Below are 17386 nucleotides of genomic sequence, written 5' to 3'. Positions count from 1 at the left end.
CGCCTCGATTTCACCGATTTGATAATAAATTTATATAAATTTATTATTCTTAAAAAAATCCTTTTTCCAACATCAAAGTACTGCAAGAAGATAGAATATATCTATTTATTTTCAAAACTGGATACAAAGTGTCAATTATTGACGTCAAGATGTTGCGTATACCCTTAAAATCAAAATGGACCATCAGATCAATCCTTCGACAATTCAAAAATTAGAAACAAATTCAAATTAAAAATTTTTATTCATTATTATTCATTATAAGTGCTATCATATCGCTTAATAATTGTCAAACCTTTTGGTTTCACAAACTTAAAATAAAAACTTTACAAATAGCGAGGATGTAAGTGTACCTACATGTCATTGCCGCCTCACGGAAACACTCCACGATGACTATGAAAAATATAATGGAAATATTTCGGCTCCTTTTCATGTAGTTATGACACATTCGCATCACGCATTACAAAAACTACAATGTTTGCATACGTTTTATAATCTTAGGATCTGTACATACATACATATAATCACATCTATCTCCCTTGCGGAGTAGACAGAGCCAACAGTCTTGAAAGACTGACGGGCCACGTTCAGCTGTTTGGCTTAATGATAGAATTGAGTTTTAAATTTAATAATTGCATTTTTCAGGAGATTCCGCTCTTCAATAACAATAATGTGCAATTAAATGCCGTGTGGTTTCTTGCACTCCATATCATTCCCGTGGATGTCTTAAAAGGCGACTAAGGGATAGGATAATACCTTGTGATTCCTCTCGTAGGCGATGGGCTAGCAACCTGTCACTATTTGAATTTCAATTCCATCATAATTTCATACATATGAAAGCGGGCTTTCGGTCTTTTAAAGACTGTTGGCTCTGTCTACCCCGCAAGGAATATAGACGTGATAAAACCGAACCCACTTTTGCCATGTTATTTGTTGTCTACCTAATACATATTTGTTTACGTTTAATCTCTTCAAAACGCAACCGATTCAAATCCGTACGCAATCGACTTTCTTTCTCCACAATCTACAAATGTAATTCCAGCCTTATTACGATAGCAATAGATGTGATTTTACACATTCGTTCCACTCACGTGGCACGTTCGCCTTCACCTAAAAATGCAAATGTACAGCCAACCGCACATCAAGACATCCTGCATTGCGTTCTGTGACGCGGTAATAAAGGCTATATGGGGTAGGTTGATGTGTACTCGTCTGTACGGTACCAACGGCAGTAATGTTATCTATTCTGTGTAACAGATACTTGCGATATTTCAACAATATAGTAGATTGTTCTAATTAACATACTCGTTATCAAATCAAATCAGTTAGACTACTCATTAGTTAACATTTGTCTTATTTTTTGCCGTGCGGTTCTCGGCACCAATCGAAAAAAAGAATAGTTTCCTCACGATGTTCTCCCACACCATAAGAGCATGGGTTTGTATTCAAACTAATGCACATAACTTTCCAAAATATGTAAGTCATTGGTTCGAGTCCGAGTTGGGGTTAGAACCTGCAGGCCAATTCTGCTATTTGTTAACCAAAACAGTTCGGATGCGTTTCAGCTTGGTTACAGTTGCGTTTATATTGTCAAACGGTATTCCAGTAACTTTACGTTGATAGCTGAAACGGAAGCGGTTGGTTATTTGCTGCCGATGCAAAACCGTAACTTTGGACAATTCAACCAATGCAGAACCGTTGCGTTTCGGCCGGACCAACTGTCAAAAACTTATCAGAATACGAAATAATAGCCGGACGGCAAACGGAAGGTTACGTGTCCTTTAGCAGAATACGACAACCGAACCGTTTCGGCTGCGTAACCAATGCGTTACGGCTTCGTTTTGACAAATTGTTAGTAGAATACCAAAAGTTGTCATCAATGCGTTTCAGATCCGTTTCGGATTAAAATAAAATAGCAGAATTGACATGCTGTGCCTTTTTGGGCATCACGCAGCAGGCTCCTTACCTATTCGACCTCCGACGCTCAACATCACCTGTCTGCATAGACTTATGACTACTTTCTTTTTGCATTCAGTTAAAAATAAAAATAAAAAATTTCTGTACAATGACGTCACATTGGCAGCCGTTGATCGATTACCGGCTGATTACAACTGATTACAAGGATTACCATCGTAATCAGTACCACGCCGGAGACATGCAGACGATGGAATTATCTTGATAATTTAATATAACCTATTGTATATATATATTGAACTTATCCAAAACAACCGTGTCAGATAACTATGTTTATTTTCTCTAGATTATTACTGGCGCTTCGAAGAACCGTTTGTTTCAAAGCTATTAAAGATCTAATTTTATTTTTACTTTTAATTTCCCTGCCGTGTGGTTCCCGGCACCTATAAAAAAAAGAATGTGACCACTCCATCTCGTTCACATGGATGTTGCAAAGGCGACTAAGGGATAGGCTTATAAACTTGGGATTCTTCTTTTAGGCGACGGGCTAGCAACCTGTCACTATTTGAATCTCAATTCTATCATTAAGCCAAATAGCTCAATGTGGCCTATCAGTCTTTTCAAGACTGTTGGCTCTGTCTACCCTGCAAGGGATATTGACGTGATATTATGTATGTAGTCTTGAGAAGACTGAAAGGCCACGTTCAGCTAGTCAGTTTAAAAGTTTGTACTAATCTGAAAACACACAAACTCACAAACTTTCGCATTTACAATGTCGGCATGATGATGATTAGTCTACGAGTATGATTTGAACCCAGTCCACGTGTCAACATCACATGTCAACGGTCAGGTTAAATGATTCTGTCATTGTCCGTAATTACCGTCCGTAACACATTTCAGGGTCAATGTCACAAAACAACAGCATATTTGAGGATAATATAAAGAACTGTGAGGGAGTTTTTTTGGTCATCGAAAAGCCTTAGAAAAAAGGATATTATGTTTTTTTAGAAACGACGAGATAACATATACCACTTCTATATCCCTATATCGTCGGTGGTCTAATCGGTAAAGTGCCGTGTGGTTCCCAGCACCAATATGAAAAAGAATAGGCCTCTCTCTCATTTCCCGTGGATGTCGTAAGAGGCGACTAAGGGATAGGCTTTTAAACTTGAGATTCTTATTTTAGCATATAGCTCAATTCTATCATATAGCCAAACAGCTGAACGTGGCCTGTCAGTCTCTTCAGGACTGTTGGCCCTGTCTACCCCGAAAGGGATTTAGACGTGACTATATATATGTATGTATTTTTCCTCATCTCTTCAAAAAACGCCGGTATATTTCAAAGTGTAATTCGTTACTTTTGTTATCACAACTATGTTTTGTAAGACAACATCAGATAAGTTAATAATGGGACTTATCATAGTTACACTGTGCTTATTTCAATTACTAAACAAACAAACATTTGGGCCGATAAAAATAGGTATTAGCTGTGATGAGTCAATGGCTTATATTTTACTCGCACATTCAAAGTAAGATCAAATATACATATTAAAAGGCTAATAAACTTGGGATTCTTGTTTTAGGCGATGGGCAACCCTAGTTACTATTTGAATCTCAATTCCATCATTATGAGAATGTGAGTGAGGGTAGCCCACGTTCCACCAAAGCGGTAGGCGATGGCACCGTGTGGTTTTAGTAGATTCAAGCTTCCTGTAGCCGAGCGGGTACACATTAAAAAAATCCATTATACCACCTATGCTCTCAACTCTTTTATAACACTTAATAATTGTCATATCTTTATGCCGCTTCCAAAACTTCAGTGCAGAAGAAGCGGTAACAAACTGCACTGGAGCATTTTCTTCAACAACGTCAAGTTCACAACTATCCAAACTGAAATGGGGACGAGAGAATACATTGTTCAGATTATCGTCGCCGAATCATGGAAGGAGTGCGCTAATCTCGCGTTGGTTCTCTAAAAGCGCACCTTTCTCGACTTCCTACAAATCTTGCTTTACATGTGACAACTACCTATTTAGAATCTCTAATCACTACACGACGATTTAAAGGCTTATGATTACGAAATCAGCATCCAAGTATCACCTTAATCAGCCTTAATTAAATCCGCTAAATTAGCTCTCCTTTTTTGCATAGCAGTCTTAATGACATTATGTTATTTGTTTTGCCAAATAACTATTCAAACAGACTCGACTCGAAAGCACTTGTCAAACGTTACGCAAGTCACTTTCGCGCAAGTCAACATGTTTACGGATATCATCAAAGCTTTGTATTCCAACTACACTCATACTTTCGATCAAGTGTTGACACCTTTTATGAACATATGGGAGCTTCGGGTCAGGTCAATATGAGCCAAGTTACTTTCTCTATCATTGCATAAAAAGTGTACGAACCTTTTTCATTCAATAACAACATATGCCACTAAGAATTTCAAATTAAAAAAAAGGGAGGGTGCGTAATTCAATTGTCATTTTGTCTTTTTTCTGTTGTTGTAGGTTACTAATAATTTTCATGTTCTTTTAAGATTTCATAATATGTTTTGCTTTTATTTTAACCAACGCAGTGTCCATCTTCATCTTTATTTAAACATTTGGTCCTTCGAGCCGGATTTTGGTAACCAGTAGTAGGCACCGAGTGCCTTCAATCATATAATATTACTAACTGTCCCGGCAAACGTTGTTTTGTCATTTAAATATTTTTAAAGTAATTTCTAGTGTGAAAAAAAATGTAAAGAGTGGGCAACCCTTATCACCAAGGGATATGAACAATAGATGTTGGCCGATTCTCAGACCTACTAAATGTTCACAAAATTTTATGAGAATCGGTGTAGCCATCGGAGGAGTACGGGAATATATATATATATATATATATTACCTAAGCGCTTAGCTTGTAGCTAAAGCTAGTCTGATATAAACATACATCTGTCTCTATCATTGTTTTTGTGTATGTATGTTTGATGCGAATATTCTTTGAAAATACTGAACCGATTTAAAAAAATTCTTAAGCAATAGAAAGCTACGTTATCCGAGATTGTTATAAGCATACATGTATTTGTTTTCAAATAAATTAGTTTATTAACAAATAAATCAATATTTAAAACAGTAATCCGGGAAAGAAGCGAAGCCGCAGCCGACAGCTAGTACATACATGAAATAGGTAATCTGCTCACCAGTACTATGTGTTTAAATTTATTCTAAGCACGTAATAAGGAAATGTGGACTGCCAAAATCATATTGGCGACGGGTGCTGCGCCTGCGCGGCCTTGCGATTTTTTCGCACGAGTTATCGGCCGCACTATGAAACGTCTACAAAAATATATACACATACATATTATCACGTCTTACGGGGTAGACAGAGCCAACAGTCTCGCAAAGATTAAAAGGCCACCTTTAGCTGTGCGGCATAATTAGTAATAGTATTAATAAAGGTATTAAGATTTTACATATACGAATACTTTCATTGTGTTGCTATCTGTCACAATGAAAGTATTCGTATATGCGTTTGCGTCATTGGCGTATCTACAGATAATTTCCAGGGGGGGCTGCGGTGCTGTATATAAACGTTGATAAGTGAGTAAATATGTCTTATCTTCCCTCTCTCTCCATCCTTTCAGTTTACCCGAAAAGGAAGAAAGCACAGAAAAGCTTGGTCATACCTACATTGTCAACTTTTGTGTGATCTCCTGGCCACGAGGACACAACTATGCTGTCCTGCAATGGGAACCAGACTGTCTTGGGAATGAGTACACTCAGAAAGAGTAAATTGTTTTACATCATGACCTGACAACGGATTAATACCAGGACCTTGGTTCAGAGGAAAAACACTTATCACTCCAAACAAAAGATTTCTAAATAATTGTGCATTTCTTTACTTACTAAATATGGATATGAGCACAGATTTAGATAAAGCAGTTACCACTAGATTGACAAAAATAGAAACAGTGATAATGGAGAGGCCAAACATATTCCATTTATCTATTATTTTTTTTAATTTGTCATCAAATTAATCAATGTTTGTTTTAAATGTTTTCTGGAGATGGGCTTTGACATCAGTGACAGAGTTAAATAACTTCTGCAGATGTCATTGTTATCCTATGTAATTTAATTGTACTTTTACTCATTTCCAAATAAATATTTTTTGATAACTAATGAGCTTATTAGTTAAAAGAAGGCCAAATCCGGTTTGTATGCAAATAACGCTATTTGTGTAAATAGTGTGGTTGTATATTAAAGAGTGTTCAATGAGTTTCTACAGGCATGAGGCATGTTGCTGATAAATTGTTTTTTTTTTTTACTTATAATAAATTTCTAATTCTGAAATAAATTCTAAATGGAATCTAATTGGAATGTGTTATATTTTACAAAATTAGAACTATGTGTAGATTTGTGTATGACAGCAGTACTTTATTTTCTATAAATTGATTATTGTCTTCATACATACTGATCATGCCTCTTTTTACATCAATGTTTTCAAGCAATCTCCTCTTAGATTTCTTTAAAATCAAGAAAACATAATATTATACCCATTTAAATATACCATAGGTAATTCCTACCTTAAATCACAACAAATAGAACCCGAGGGTCAATGCACTTGGTAAATACCCAGACAGTAAAACTGTCTGGGTATTTCATCATCAACATGAAAAAGAAAAGATTTAAAAGTTGTTCAGTGTTCAGGGTTTAGTTATGTGGTGACAAATGTTTATATTTTTTATTCTCTGAAGGCTTTATGCACAAGGTCCATTAAAATAAGATAATGACCTTTACATGCCATGAAAAGATTTGGGAAATATAGGGCCAACTTGAAAAATACCTTGTGAATTTTGTTATGTCACTTAATTTGTGGTGCATAACTGCATTATTATAAAAAAAGACAACTTAGGGCTACTTATGCACTTATGTTCTTTAGAAATCAGTAATGACTGATTAAGAATCATTATTTATGGGCGCAACAAAGAACCATGGATAGTATGACGAACGAGTCTTGCTAGGCAGAAAACAGTGAAAGTTCGGGCACTCGCACCCACGGTAATTGGGTTCATGGTCACACAAGACAAACAAAATAGCCTACAATGCACTTCAAAATGATAATTTAGCTATTTGATAACAACTGGTATCGTGAACAAGAATATATCAGACGACGTAACGGTACACCTGACTACCACTGTTTTTATTGCAAAGTTGAAAAGATTAAACTCACCTTAAAGTAAACATCCATAACAACGGTGTCCGGCAACGTGTGGAGGTCATTTTTGTCACACTTATTTTTATGCAAATAAATCACTAAATTTGTCAGACACTGGTCGTACAAATTATCGGGTATTTTCTTTGCGCGCAACGACGACGCGTCAGCCATCTTGGCGATTAGTAATAAAACTCGTTTCATTTTTCTTGCCTCGATTGACACTTGACAGCTAAGTCCGATTCGGACGAAGTTCAGATCAGTTATTGTCTAGATTTTGATTGGCTGATTTTGAGCTTAATTTCGAACTTTCAAGTAAGACCAATATTTATTGGCTTTCGTGGTCGTAAAATTCAAAGGAAAGAGAAGATCAATAATGATTTCTCTCTCATTTGTTGTCATGTGATAAGAAGCAAAGCAACTTTTGTGTGAAAGAGAGAAATGATGGTCTTCATATTGCGTTTATAAATGAACTGACAGCTGATGAAATGGAAAAACAACGTCAGCTGACGCATCCGGCGCGGAAACTCAAGTAAACTAAAATTGAAAAACACAGCGCTGTTTTATAGACTGCGATATCAAGCATTATGTTATTTTCTATGTACCGTATTTTCGTATCTTGATAACGACCATGCATCAAAGCATGGACTATATACATGGTGTCTAAGTGGGAACGTGAATGTTTATTTAATAGTTTCATAAAAAAATATTTAAAGTATATACATATATCTAGAACCTCCTTACGTTATTAAATGCACGAAACCCTTTTTGAAGTTTCATTATTACCTACATTCCTTTGAACTAAATGTATAGTCATACCCTTTCGCCCGTGGATCTACTTGCGTGAAAAGTGCCCCATGTGTTACGTGCACTCAAAGAAGGTATACAAAATGGATGGAATTTATGGAGACTAATCCAGTGGTTTTGGCGCATATGACAAACAAACACACTTTCACGTTTATAGTATAAGTATGGATTTATAACATATATATAATCACGTTTATATCCTTTGCGGGGTAGACAGAGCCAACCGTCTTGAAAATACTGATAGGCCACGTTCAGCTATTTGGCTTTAAGATAGAATTAAGATACAAATAGTGGCAGGTTGTTTGCCCAATCGCTTAAAAGAATCCTAAGTTTATAAGCCTATCCCAGTCGTCTTTTACGACATCCATGGGAGAGAGTTGGAGTGGTCCTATTCTTTTTTCTATTGGTGCCGGGAACCACACTGTGGATTTATAATTTTTTACGAAAACCGAGCTTTTTATCAAGACTTAAGATTAATAGTATTTAGATGAAGGTACAATTAACTGCCAAGTAACACCGCATGAAGTCTATGACTCGGTATAAAGGCAAATTCGTAGTAAATTTGAGTAGGTTGAACCGCTGTTGACAGTCCCAGGTTGCTTGCCCTTCCAAAAAAGAATCCCAAGTATAAAAGGTTTCCAAAGGGATTTGAAATAAAAAAAAAACTCATCACTTTCGACAATTTAATTGAGACTTTAGACTAAACATAACACTAACAATAAACAACAGCACAGTCGTGTCACTAACTAAAATTAACTTTAAAGCTGTCCTATGCAAAATAAATGCTTCCCCCATCTTACCACGTTTTTTACATGCAATCTTCTGGGTAAATTCTTTGCTTTTGAGTCTTCGACAGTCAGTCTACGAAATTCGACAAAAACCTTCTACGCGGCTTTATTTTATCAATGAATTTGACCAACTAGTAAAACTTAGAGTAAAGCGTGTTGAGTTACAAGTGTAATCCCATTCATAGTATATTGTTATTTGTAATAAATAACTTAATAAAACCCTCTAGCACTTACATATTGTGATAAAACTTGAAACATTGAATTTCTTTTGCTTGTTAATATCTTTTATTTTATATATATTTTATTCTATCTTTAGGTACTTATGCGAATATACGGGTTGCATTTAGACAGGATAAAATTTAATGATTTTAGTTTGAATGTACACTGCTGTATTTCAAACATTTCTGCACGATAGAACTCTAGACTTACTGATAAGTAAAGGCTTTCGAATAGTTTACAAAGATACCACCATCGCATGGGTTTTCATGTGAAAATCACGCTTGAAAGGCGGGGTGCGATACGCTTTATCAGATATTTCGTCGAGCCACTCATTAGACACGCTTTTAACACACCTTTTAAATATATCAAAAGTGTGTTAGTATGACGCTTACACCAAGGACTAGTGTGACGTTTTTGGATTTTGTTTTACATAAAAAAATTGAATTTATTGCACAAGAAAAAAAAACCAAGTTATTGCATTCACTGTTATCTGTTTTCAAAACAAGTCATATAATATTTAAAAAAATGTAATTTTTTTAATCTATTGAATTCAGTTGAACTGAATAAAAAATATATACTAGAGAGAATAACAGACCAAGGTTAGCAATAAGTCAGAGACCAAAATATAATTGATTGGCAGACAATTCTATAACACAATTCAGATTGCATCAGAGATAATATAATCTACTTTTAATTTCTCAACAAAGAATAGTGAATATTATTGTATAGTCATTATTTTTAGATTGAATTATTTGTAAGGCAGTTTAACCAACAACTTATTGCAATACATACGTCCTGGGTATACCAATTTAGAGACGATTTCTAAAAGGCACAGTTAAGTAAAACTTACACAGTTCAAATTTACACAGACCATTTGTTAAGACATAATCATTTCACGAAGTTACATTACTTATTGCCAATAGAATATTTGGACACAGAAAATGTTCATAACTTTGTTTATAAGTGTGTACTCTTGCACAAGACTTTTTTTTTCATATGGTTAAGTCTAAAATGATTACAATATCTACCCAGAATGATTATTTAACGTTAACGATACAGTTTAATACGGTAACAACTTGAAACTACTATTAAAATTTTGAAACCACTATTCAAAAGTGAATTACGACACCGGATAGTTAAAAACGGAGGTTGATACAATTCACAATTTTTTGAACACACTAAATTTGAAAATCTCTACACGAAAGTTTGACGTCACAGTTTGATGACGTCAGAACGCTGACTTGCATCTCTCTATCACTACATAGTATAAAACAAAGTCGCTATTTTAGTCTGTTTGTCTGTATGCTTAAATCTTTAAAATTACGCAACGGATTTTGATGCGGTTTTTTGTAACAGGCAGAGTGATTCAAGAGGAAGGTTTTTATGTATAATAACATTTATAATTTTGCACCCGTGCGAAGCCGGGGCGGGTCGCTAGTATATAATATATATGGCAAAATCTGACAGTGATCATTGAATCTACCCAGAACGTAAATCTGACGTTACAAGACTTTAACAATTAATGACGTCACAACCCTATTGTTTCCCAATGGTGAACTTGGAGACGGTCTCCAGTAGGTTTATGTACGCGGCGTGCTCGTACGCGGTGCTGAAGTCTGACAGTTTCTGAGCAAAGTCGTTGCTGATGCCCTTCTCTTCTAGCAGGTTCATGAGCAAGTCGTAGAGGTACTGCGGACAAGAGGAGAGAAAAGAAACATTTAGAAATACGTGTACTAAAATATAACCTCAATCGATAGTTTACGCGTAGTGATGACTTTTATTATGAGTCGCTCTACTCACACTCACTAAAATTGCGTAAAAAATATAATAAGACTACTTATTATATTTTTTACGCAATTTTAGTAGTAATAGTGGATAAGGTGGTTAGTTAAGATAAACATTGTTAAATAAATATTTATTCATTTATTTAGTCACACAGTTTATACTCATTCTAATAGTATTACACTAATACTTTTAGGATGAGTATAATATAACTTACAATGATTACACATAAAAAATAATAAAAAAAAAAACAATGTAAATCTAAAATATAGGGCCGTGACGTGATCTGATATGGAACAGCAAGCAAGCAAGTACAAAAAGAAATGTTGCACCTCAATGAATATTACCCATATTTATGGGAAATCAACTTCACATTGATGCGTTTTATATCCCCCGAATATGGCACTTGATCACTACATGTGTTATAGTATCCAGTGTGGCAAGAAAACGGGGTGATTGTTGCGGTGTGAGGGAGGCCGGGATTCGAACCGTGGACCTCCACGTGTAAACCAACTATGTTAACCACTACACCATAAATAGATGATTAACTGAGGTGAAAAATATAGTCTTATTGCAAGATTAGGTTGAAATGAGCATTAACCTTACGATATTTAAATGAGAGGGGTAGATTTGTTTTCTAATTTGGCGGTTTATTGAAAACTATAGGCCGCCCGCGACTTCGTCTGTGTGGAAACCTTATCATAACTTAACAATCAATCCCGCGGAAACTCCGGGATAAAAAGTAGCCTATATGTTATTTTGGGTCTTCAGTTACCTACATACCAAATTTCATCGTAATCGGTTCAGTAGATTTTGCGTGAAAGAGTAACAAACATCCATACTGACATCCTGGCATACTCACAAACTTACGCATTTATAATATTATACTACTAGCTTGGACCCGCGGTTTCGTTCGTATGCTGTGTCGTTTATTACAAATCCAGTGGGATCTTTTTTTCCATGAGCACTTTTATTACATAGTCCCATAGAATTACGCCTCTTTCCCAAAAGGGTAGACAGAGACTACATCTTTACTATGTGCGTGCTATTACAAAATTGGTCTGCAGATACAACATGAAGGGTGGACAAACAAACATACTTTTCCATACAAAAAGAACAAGACCACTCCATCTCTTTCCTATGGCTGTCGTAAAAGGCGACTAAGGGATAGTCTTATAAACTCGAGATATTTTTTTTTAGGCGATGGACTAGCAACCTGTCACTATTTGAATCACAATTCTATCACTAAGCCAAATAGCTGAACGTGGCCTATCAGTCTTTTCAAGACTGTTGGCTCTGTCTACCCCACAAGGGATATAGACGTGACCGTATACATATATGTATGTATGTATGCAACAATACATTTTACGGGAAATGATGGACGTTCAACGTCTTAATCTGAAGGACAATATTGTTTTAAAATAATAATATAAATAAAAAAACAAAATAAAACTTACTCCATCGAGCACGTCGCCAGCGACTGCATACACCTTGTCATTCCATTCCCCTTTGTAGATCGTCACCTCGTCGATGCCAAAGATGTCATCTGATAACAAAAACAAATTTTATATTTTTACTACAATTTATGCTCGAGTTTTTGCTCCCGTGGAAACTCACAAACATTAGGAAATAGATTAAGGTTACTCCTGACCTGAAGACCTTACACTATCTCTGTCAGTCAAAAAAGAAATCGGTCCAGCAGTTTTTATTATGTAATAAATTAATATGTACATATATAAGGGACAAATTGCACAGATCGAGTTAGCCTCGAAGTAAGTTCGAAACTTGTGTTACGAGATACAAATTCAACGATACTATATGTTATAAAAAATACTTATTAACATCCAACACTCAGACCATAGTTCATCCAACAATGGCCAAACTCGTTTCTCATCATGCCCTGGCCGGGATTCGAACCCGGGACCTCCAGTCAAGAGGTCAAGTTTATTCACTAATTTGGAGATTTATTTTTAACCTTACTTATATTGTAATTTAAAAAGATCAATTCTAATGCATAGTAAGTATATTTATGAAATTAACAACAAGGACATAATAGAATTGCAATTACATACATACACGTCTATATCCCTTGCGGGGTAGACAGAGCCAACAGTCTTGAAAAGACTGAATGGCCACGTTCAGCTATTTAGCTTAATGATAGAATTAAGATTCAAATAGTGACATGTAGAATTGCAATTAGTAACAAACAAAAAAAAAAATTGATGAAACTTGCAACATAAACTTCATTTCAAAAAATTTGCTGTGAATTTACAAGTAAGCAGAAAAAAATCATTGTATCGCATTTGATATAAAAAAAAAGATATATGTAAATCTTGTTCAAGTATCAAAATACGAAGTTGCTGTTCCCTGCACTTGGCTCTAGGTTACCGTCTTGTGTTGACAGCCCTAGTGTGGCAGTTGTGTAGGGATTTCTTTAATAGGGATATAAAAATCTTCTAGCATAAGGTCAGGTCTACAGTGTATTAAAACCGACGAGTTTGCATGAACTGAGTTATGAATGTGGATGAAGCGTAAAAGTATGCAGGGATCATGGCAATTGGAAGGATGTGGTCTCTGCCTACCTCTCCGGGAAAGAGGCGTGATTTTATGAATGTATATATTTCGATTAGCCAGGAAGTTTGATAGTGGTACTTGTTAGTATCCAACTAATATTATAAATCTTATTGAAATTGTAAGAGTCTAGAAAAGGACATAGGGTACTCTTCATCCCGGTAAAAACTATAGTGCTTGTGGGATTTTCAATAACCCTGTTCTTCTGTAGGTGGCGCTAAATTCGAGCGAGTAAGTGGCGCTAAATTCGCGCGTGTAAGTGGCGCTAAATTTGCTGCTAATTTAAGCTGCGTAATTCCATAAACACAAGTATTGAACTTACTTACTTTGGGTCTACATCGATCTTATAAATTTTTTCCAAATGATTCTTTTTAGGACAAATCTATGTCTTTTTTTCTTACGCAATGAAATTAATATTGGCTTCCAACATTAAGTCGTGTTGCCATTACGGACCGGGAATCAAACTAAGGACCAGTCGTTCAGAGGCGGAAACAATAAAAGCAATATGCAGTTTACTCACTATATTCATCAGCATTGGTGGACGGTGGTTCCTGTAGGAACGAACACGTGAACCCCAGAGTGGTGTCTCCTCGGATGATGTCCACTTCGAACTGAGGCTTGGAACGCATCTCCGCAAACTCTTGCTTCTCCGGCTGCACATCACCTTCCAGATCATCCGAGTCCACCGTGTGGTTCACGTTGAATGTGATTTTGATGCTGTTGATAATAGAACTTTTGATTAGTGAAATTACATACATACATACATATGATCACGTCTTTATCCCTTACGGGGCAGACAGAGCCAACAGTCTTGAAAAGACTGATAGGCCGGCCACGCTCAGCTGTCTGGCTTTATGATAGAATTGAGATTCAAATAGTGACGGGTTGCTAGCCCATCGCCTAAAAGAAGAATCCCAAGTTTATAAGCCTATCCCTTAGTCGCCTTTTACGACATCCATGGGAAAGAGATGGAGTGGTCCTGTTAGTTTTTTTATTGGTGCCGGGAACCACACGGCACGGCACTAGTGAAATTACCTTGATTAAATTTAAGATGTGTTGGCAAAGGTCAGGTCAAGAGTATCTGAAACCCCCGAGCTTACATGAAGAGAGTTACGATATTGGATGAAGCATAACAAGTATGCAGAGATTGTGGCAAGTGGAAAGATGTCTCTACTTAACCCTTCCTTGGGGAAAAGGTGTGATTTTATGTATGTTTGATAAGAGAATAAACGTTATTATAGAAAAAATATATGGTTAAAGTATGAAAATTTTCTGTGATGATGTCCAATGTCTCTATTCTATGGCTTCATTATGGAATTGACATTCAAATAGTGAGAAGCCCATCGTGTATAAGAGGAATCCCAAGTTTACAAGCCTATCCCTTACTCGCCTTTTATGACATCCATGAGAAAAGATATTCTTTTCAATTCAAAATTAAATTCAAATTCAAAATTTTTATTCATTATTATAGGATACTATTATATCGCTTAATAATTGTCGTATGGTTTAACAACTTGGTTGACGTCAAATAAATTACTTAAAAACTAAGTTTACTGCCGAAATGAATACTTACTGCCAATCTGAATGCAGTATTACCAACACTATAGTAATGCATCTAATACACAAAATAAAATAAAAAATGTGGCCACTAGGGCGAGCGCTGATCAGTACTTAAGCAGCTGAAAAGTTAAATGCCATTCTTAGATAGTTAAATGCCATTCTTAGATAGTTAAATGTCATTTTTAGATATTTAATATAATTCAATTCTCTGCCTACCCCTCCGGGAAAGTGGCGTGATTTTATGTATGTATGTATGTAATATAATTCATTATTCATAAATCAACTTACAGTTCATCCTTCAACTGCTTACTGAGCACCACTTCGGCTCCATCTCCTTGGACGGTGAAGCCCTCCACTTCTTTAGGCAGCGTCTTCACCTTCTGCGCCTTGCGTTCGGCCACAATCTCCTCAGTCAGGAACTCCACTAACTCTCTCTCACCTTTATGAAATGAAAAATTATAAGCTTATGATATTACACTGATCCAATAAAGCAAAACAATGTAACAACAACAAAAAAAAATTATAAGAGAAATGAGAAGAATGAAGGAAGCTCCATGATTATATTATTTTGTATACATATATATGTAAGTATAAATAATATTCATTTAGATTGACCCATAAAGTTAAAAGTTCCGGATCAGACCCAATGGTTGACTTGTAGATAATGCTTCCAACATTAAGTCCACCTATTGTGCTATACATTTATATTTTTTACAATATTAAGTTTAAATAAATAAATAATTGGGATTTGAGACATAAAATGGTGACTATTTTAAAACTGGTTCTAACAAACCACAACTTACTACTCCACTTTGATATGATATTATAAAAGAATGTCTCATATTTTTATGCAGAAACAAGATAGAAATCTCTCTCTGGATGTGAATATGAGTTGCTGTTCCCTGCAGATGGCGCTAGACCCCTTCTTGTAAGAAAGAGTCCAGTGTGGCAGAATTTGCAGGGAGTTTTTAAATATTTTTTAAGAAGAGTATTAGGGTATTTAAGGGAATAGGGGTATTGGTAGGGGTGAATACTACCCCTGTGTTCACCACTAGCAATTCACCTCATCTTTCTTATTTAAATCCTTCAGCTCTATTCTATAGGCTAGTGATGATAATGACAATAAGGCAGAGACTCACACAATTTTTTTATCTTTTACGGGATAGACAACGCCAAAAATCACACAATTCAAACACCATATATTTAACGGGATGACTTATCTATGGAATAAATTAGGAACCACATTTTAGTTACATTCTTTGTTTTGTTTCTAGAAGAGTACTTTTCCTAAACTTTTATTTAAATAAAATACCTAAGTAGCATACTGTAACTATGGTGAAATACCTACTTTCTGATTACAGTAAACCTACAGGAAGTGAATACTTATTATAACTACTAGAATAACTAATAGAATAAACGCTCTAGGAATAGCAAAGGTACTACCTATTTTAAAAAGCTTACAGCAAACAAGGGAAAGGAGTGAGGAGGTTATTTTTTAAAGACTCACCAAGAGGCTTGTCTGCAGGATCGGTCTCTTCTAAAACATTTAAAACAATTAAAAGGATTAGTCGAGGTCCAAAATTAGGTCAGGACATGGAAATCAGCGTGGGGCAATCACATAACCTATAAGTGTTTGAGGTTACCTTTTGTGTGTAAAGCCTTCAAGCCGCAACCACAGCCACACGTGTTGGAGTGATTGTGGAGCAAGCCAGAAGCTGCCGTAGGCCCGTTTAGACTTTTCGAACAGCTCATGTGCCATATTCCCCTCGTGAAGTCACGTTTTACTGGAGCTTGTGCACGGGTGACCAAAGCCCCAGCTAAGCTCGGAGTTTTAACGCAACTTTGTATAACACGGTGTGCAGTTTTGACGAAACTATTCATTTTAGGTTTGTTCGTAATTTGCTGTTAATTATTGTAAAATACTAGAAATCACAGTCACAAAATCAGCCAAATTCGTAAAATTCGCTTTTCTTTTTTCGCTGCCGGTAATGTTGCCACTTGCCAGCACAGATATTAGTTATTAACAAAGAGTACATAACCAATAACCGTTTGTTAATAATATAAAATTATTGCTTGATTTGCCAGATTAAATTGAAATATATAGGTAAATCCCTGTGGTAAAATCATAGAAATTTAAGAATGTAGAAAAAATTGAGATGGTTCGGTCATGTGGAGAGGATGAATGAAAACAGGTTGACTAAGCAGATAAACATGGAGAGTGTGGAGGGAAAGGTCGGGGTGGGAAGACCTAGACGAATATATCTTGATCAAATTAAGGACGTCCTGGTAAAGGGTCAGGTCAAAAGTACCCGAAACCGCCGAGCTTGCATAAAGAGAGTTATGAATGTGGATGAAGCAAAGGAAGTATGCAGGGATCGTGGCAAGTGGAAAGAAGTAGTCTCTGCCTACCCCTCCGGGAAAGAGGCGTGATTTTATGTATGTATGTAGAAAAAATTAATGCAGAAGTATATTTTGCGTACTAAATGTAGGGATGTTGCCATATAAAATGTTAATTAATTCCTTGTTCCTTTACTATCGATTTTCTGTGCCTT

General features: G+C 35.9%; 2 protein-coding genes across 2 annotated transcripts in view; both read right to left on the bottom strand.

The window, feature by feature from the left end:
* LOC106132157 (amyloid protein-binding protein 2) overlaps positions 1 to 7333 on the bottom strand; it is a 46782-nt gene extending 39449 nt beyond the window's left edge. Inside the window, exon 1 of the mRNA XM_013331497.2 lies at positions 7126 to 7333. Within this exon, the coding sequence (XP_013186951.2) occupies positions 7126 to 7311 (186 nt within the window). The 5' untranslated portion in view covers positions 7312 to 7333. The remainder of the gene's footprint in view (positions 1 to 7125) is intronic.
* Positions 7334 to 8583: 1250 nt separating this feature from the next.
* LOC106132163 (complement component 1 Q subcomponent-binding protein, mitochondrial) lies at positions 8584 to 16854 on the bottom strand. The gene is made up of 5 exons (XM_013331508.2): positions 16478 to 16854; positions 15123 to 15273; positions 13795 to 13991; positions 12161 to 12249; positions 8584 to 10610 (listed from the first exon to the last, which is right to left on the bottom strand). The coding sequence occupies exons 1-5, from the start codon at positions 16713 to 16715 to the stop codon at positions 10458 to 10460; spliced, it is 828 nt and encodes a 275-aa protein (XP_013186962.2). The 5' UTR covers positions 16716 to 16854; the 3' UTR covers positions 8584 to 10457.
* Positions 16855 to 17386: the final 532 nt, after the last annotated feature.

The sequence above is a fragment of the Amyelois transitella genome, chromosome 13 (assembly GCF_032362555.1).
Source record: "Amyelois transitella isolate CPQ chromosome 13, ilAmyTran1.1, whole genome shotgun sequence".
NCBI lineage: Eukaryota > Metazoa > Arthropoda > Insecta > Lepidoptera > Pyralidae > Amyelois > Amyelois transitella.
This window is presented reverse-complemented; position numbering and strand designations above follow the sequence as displayed.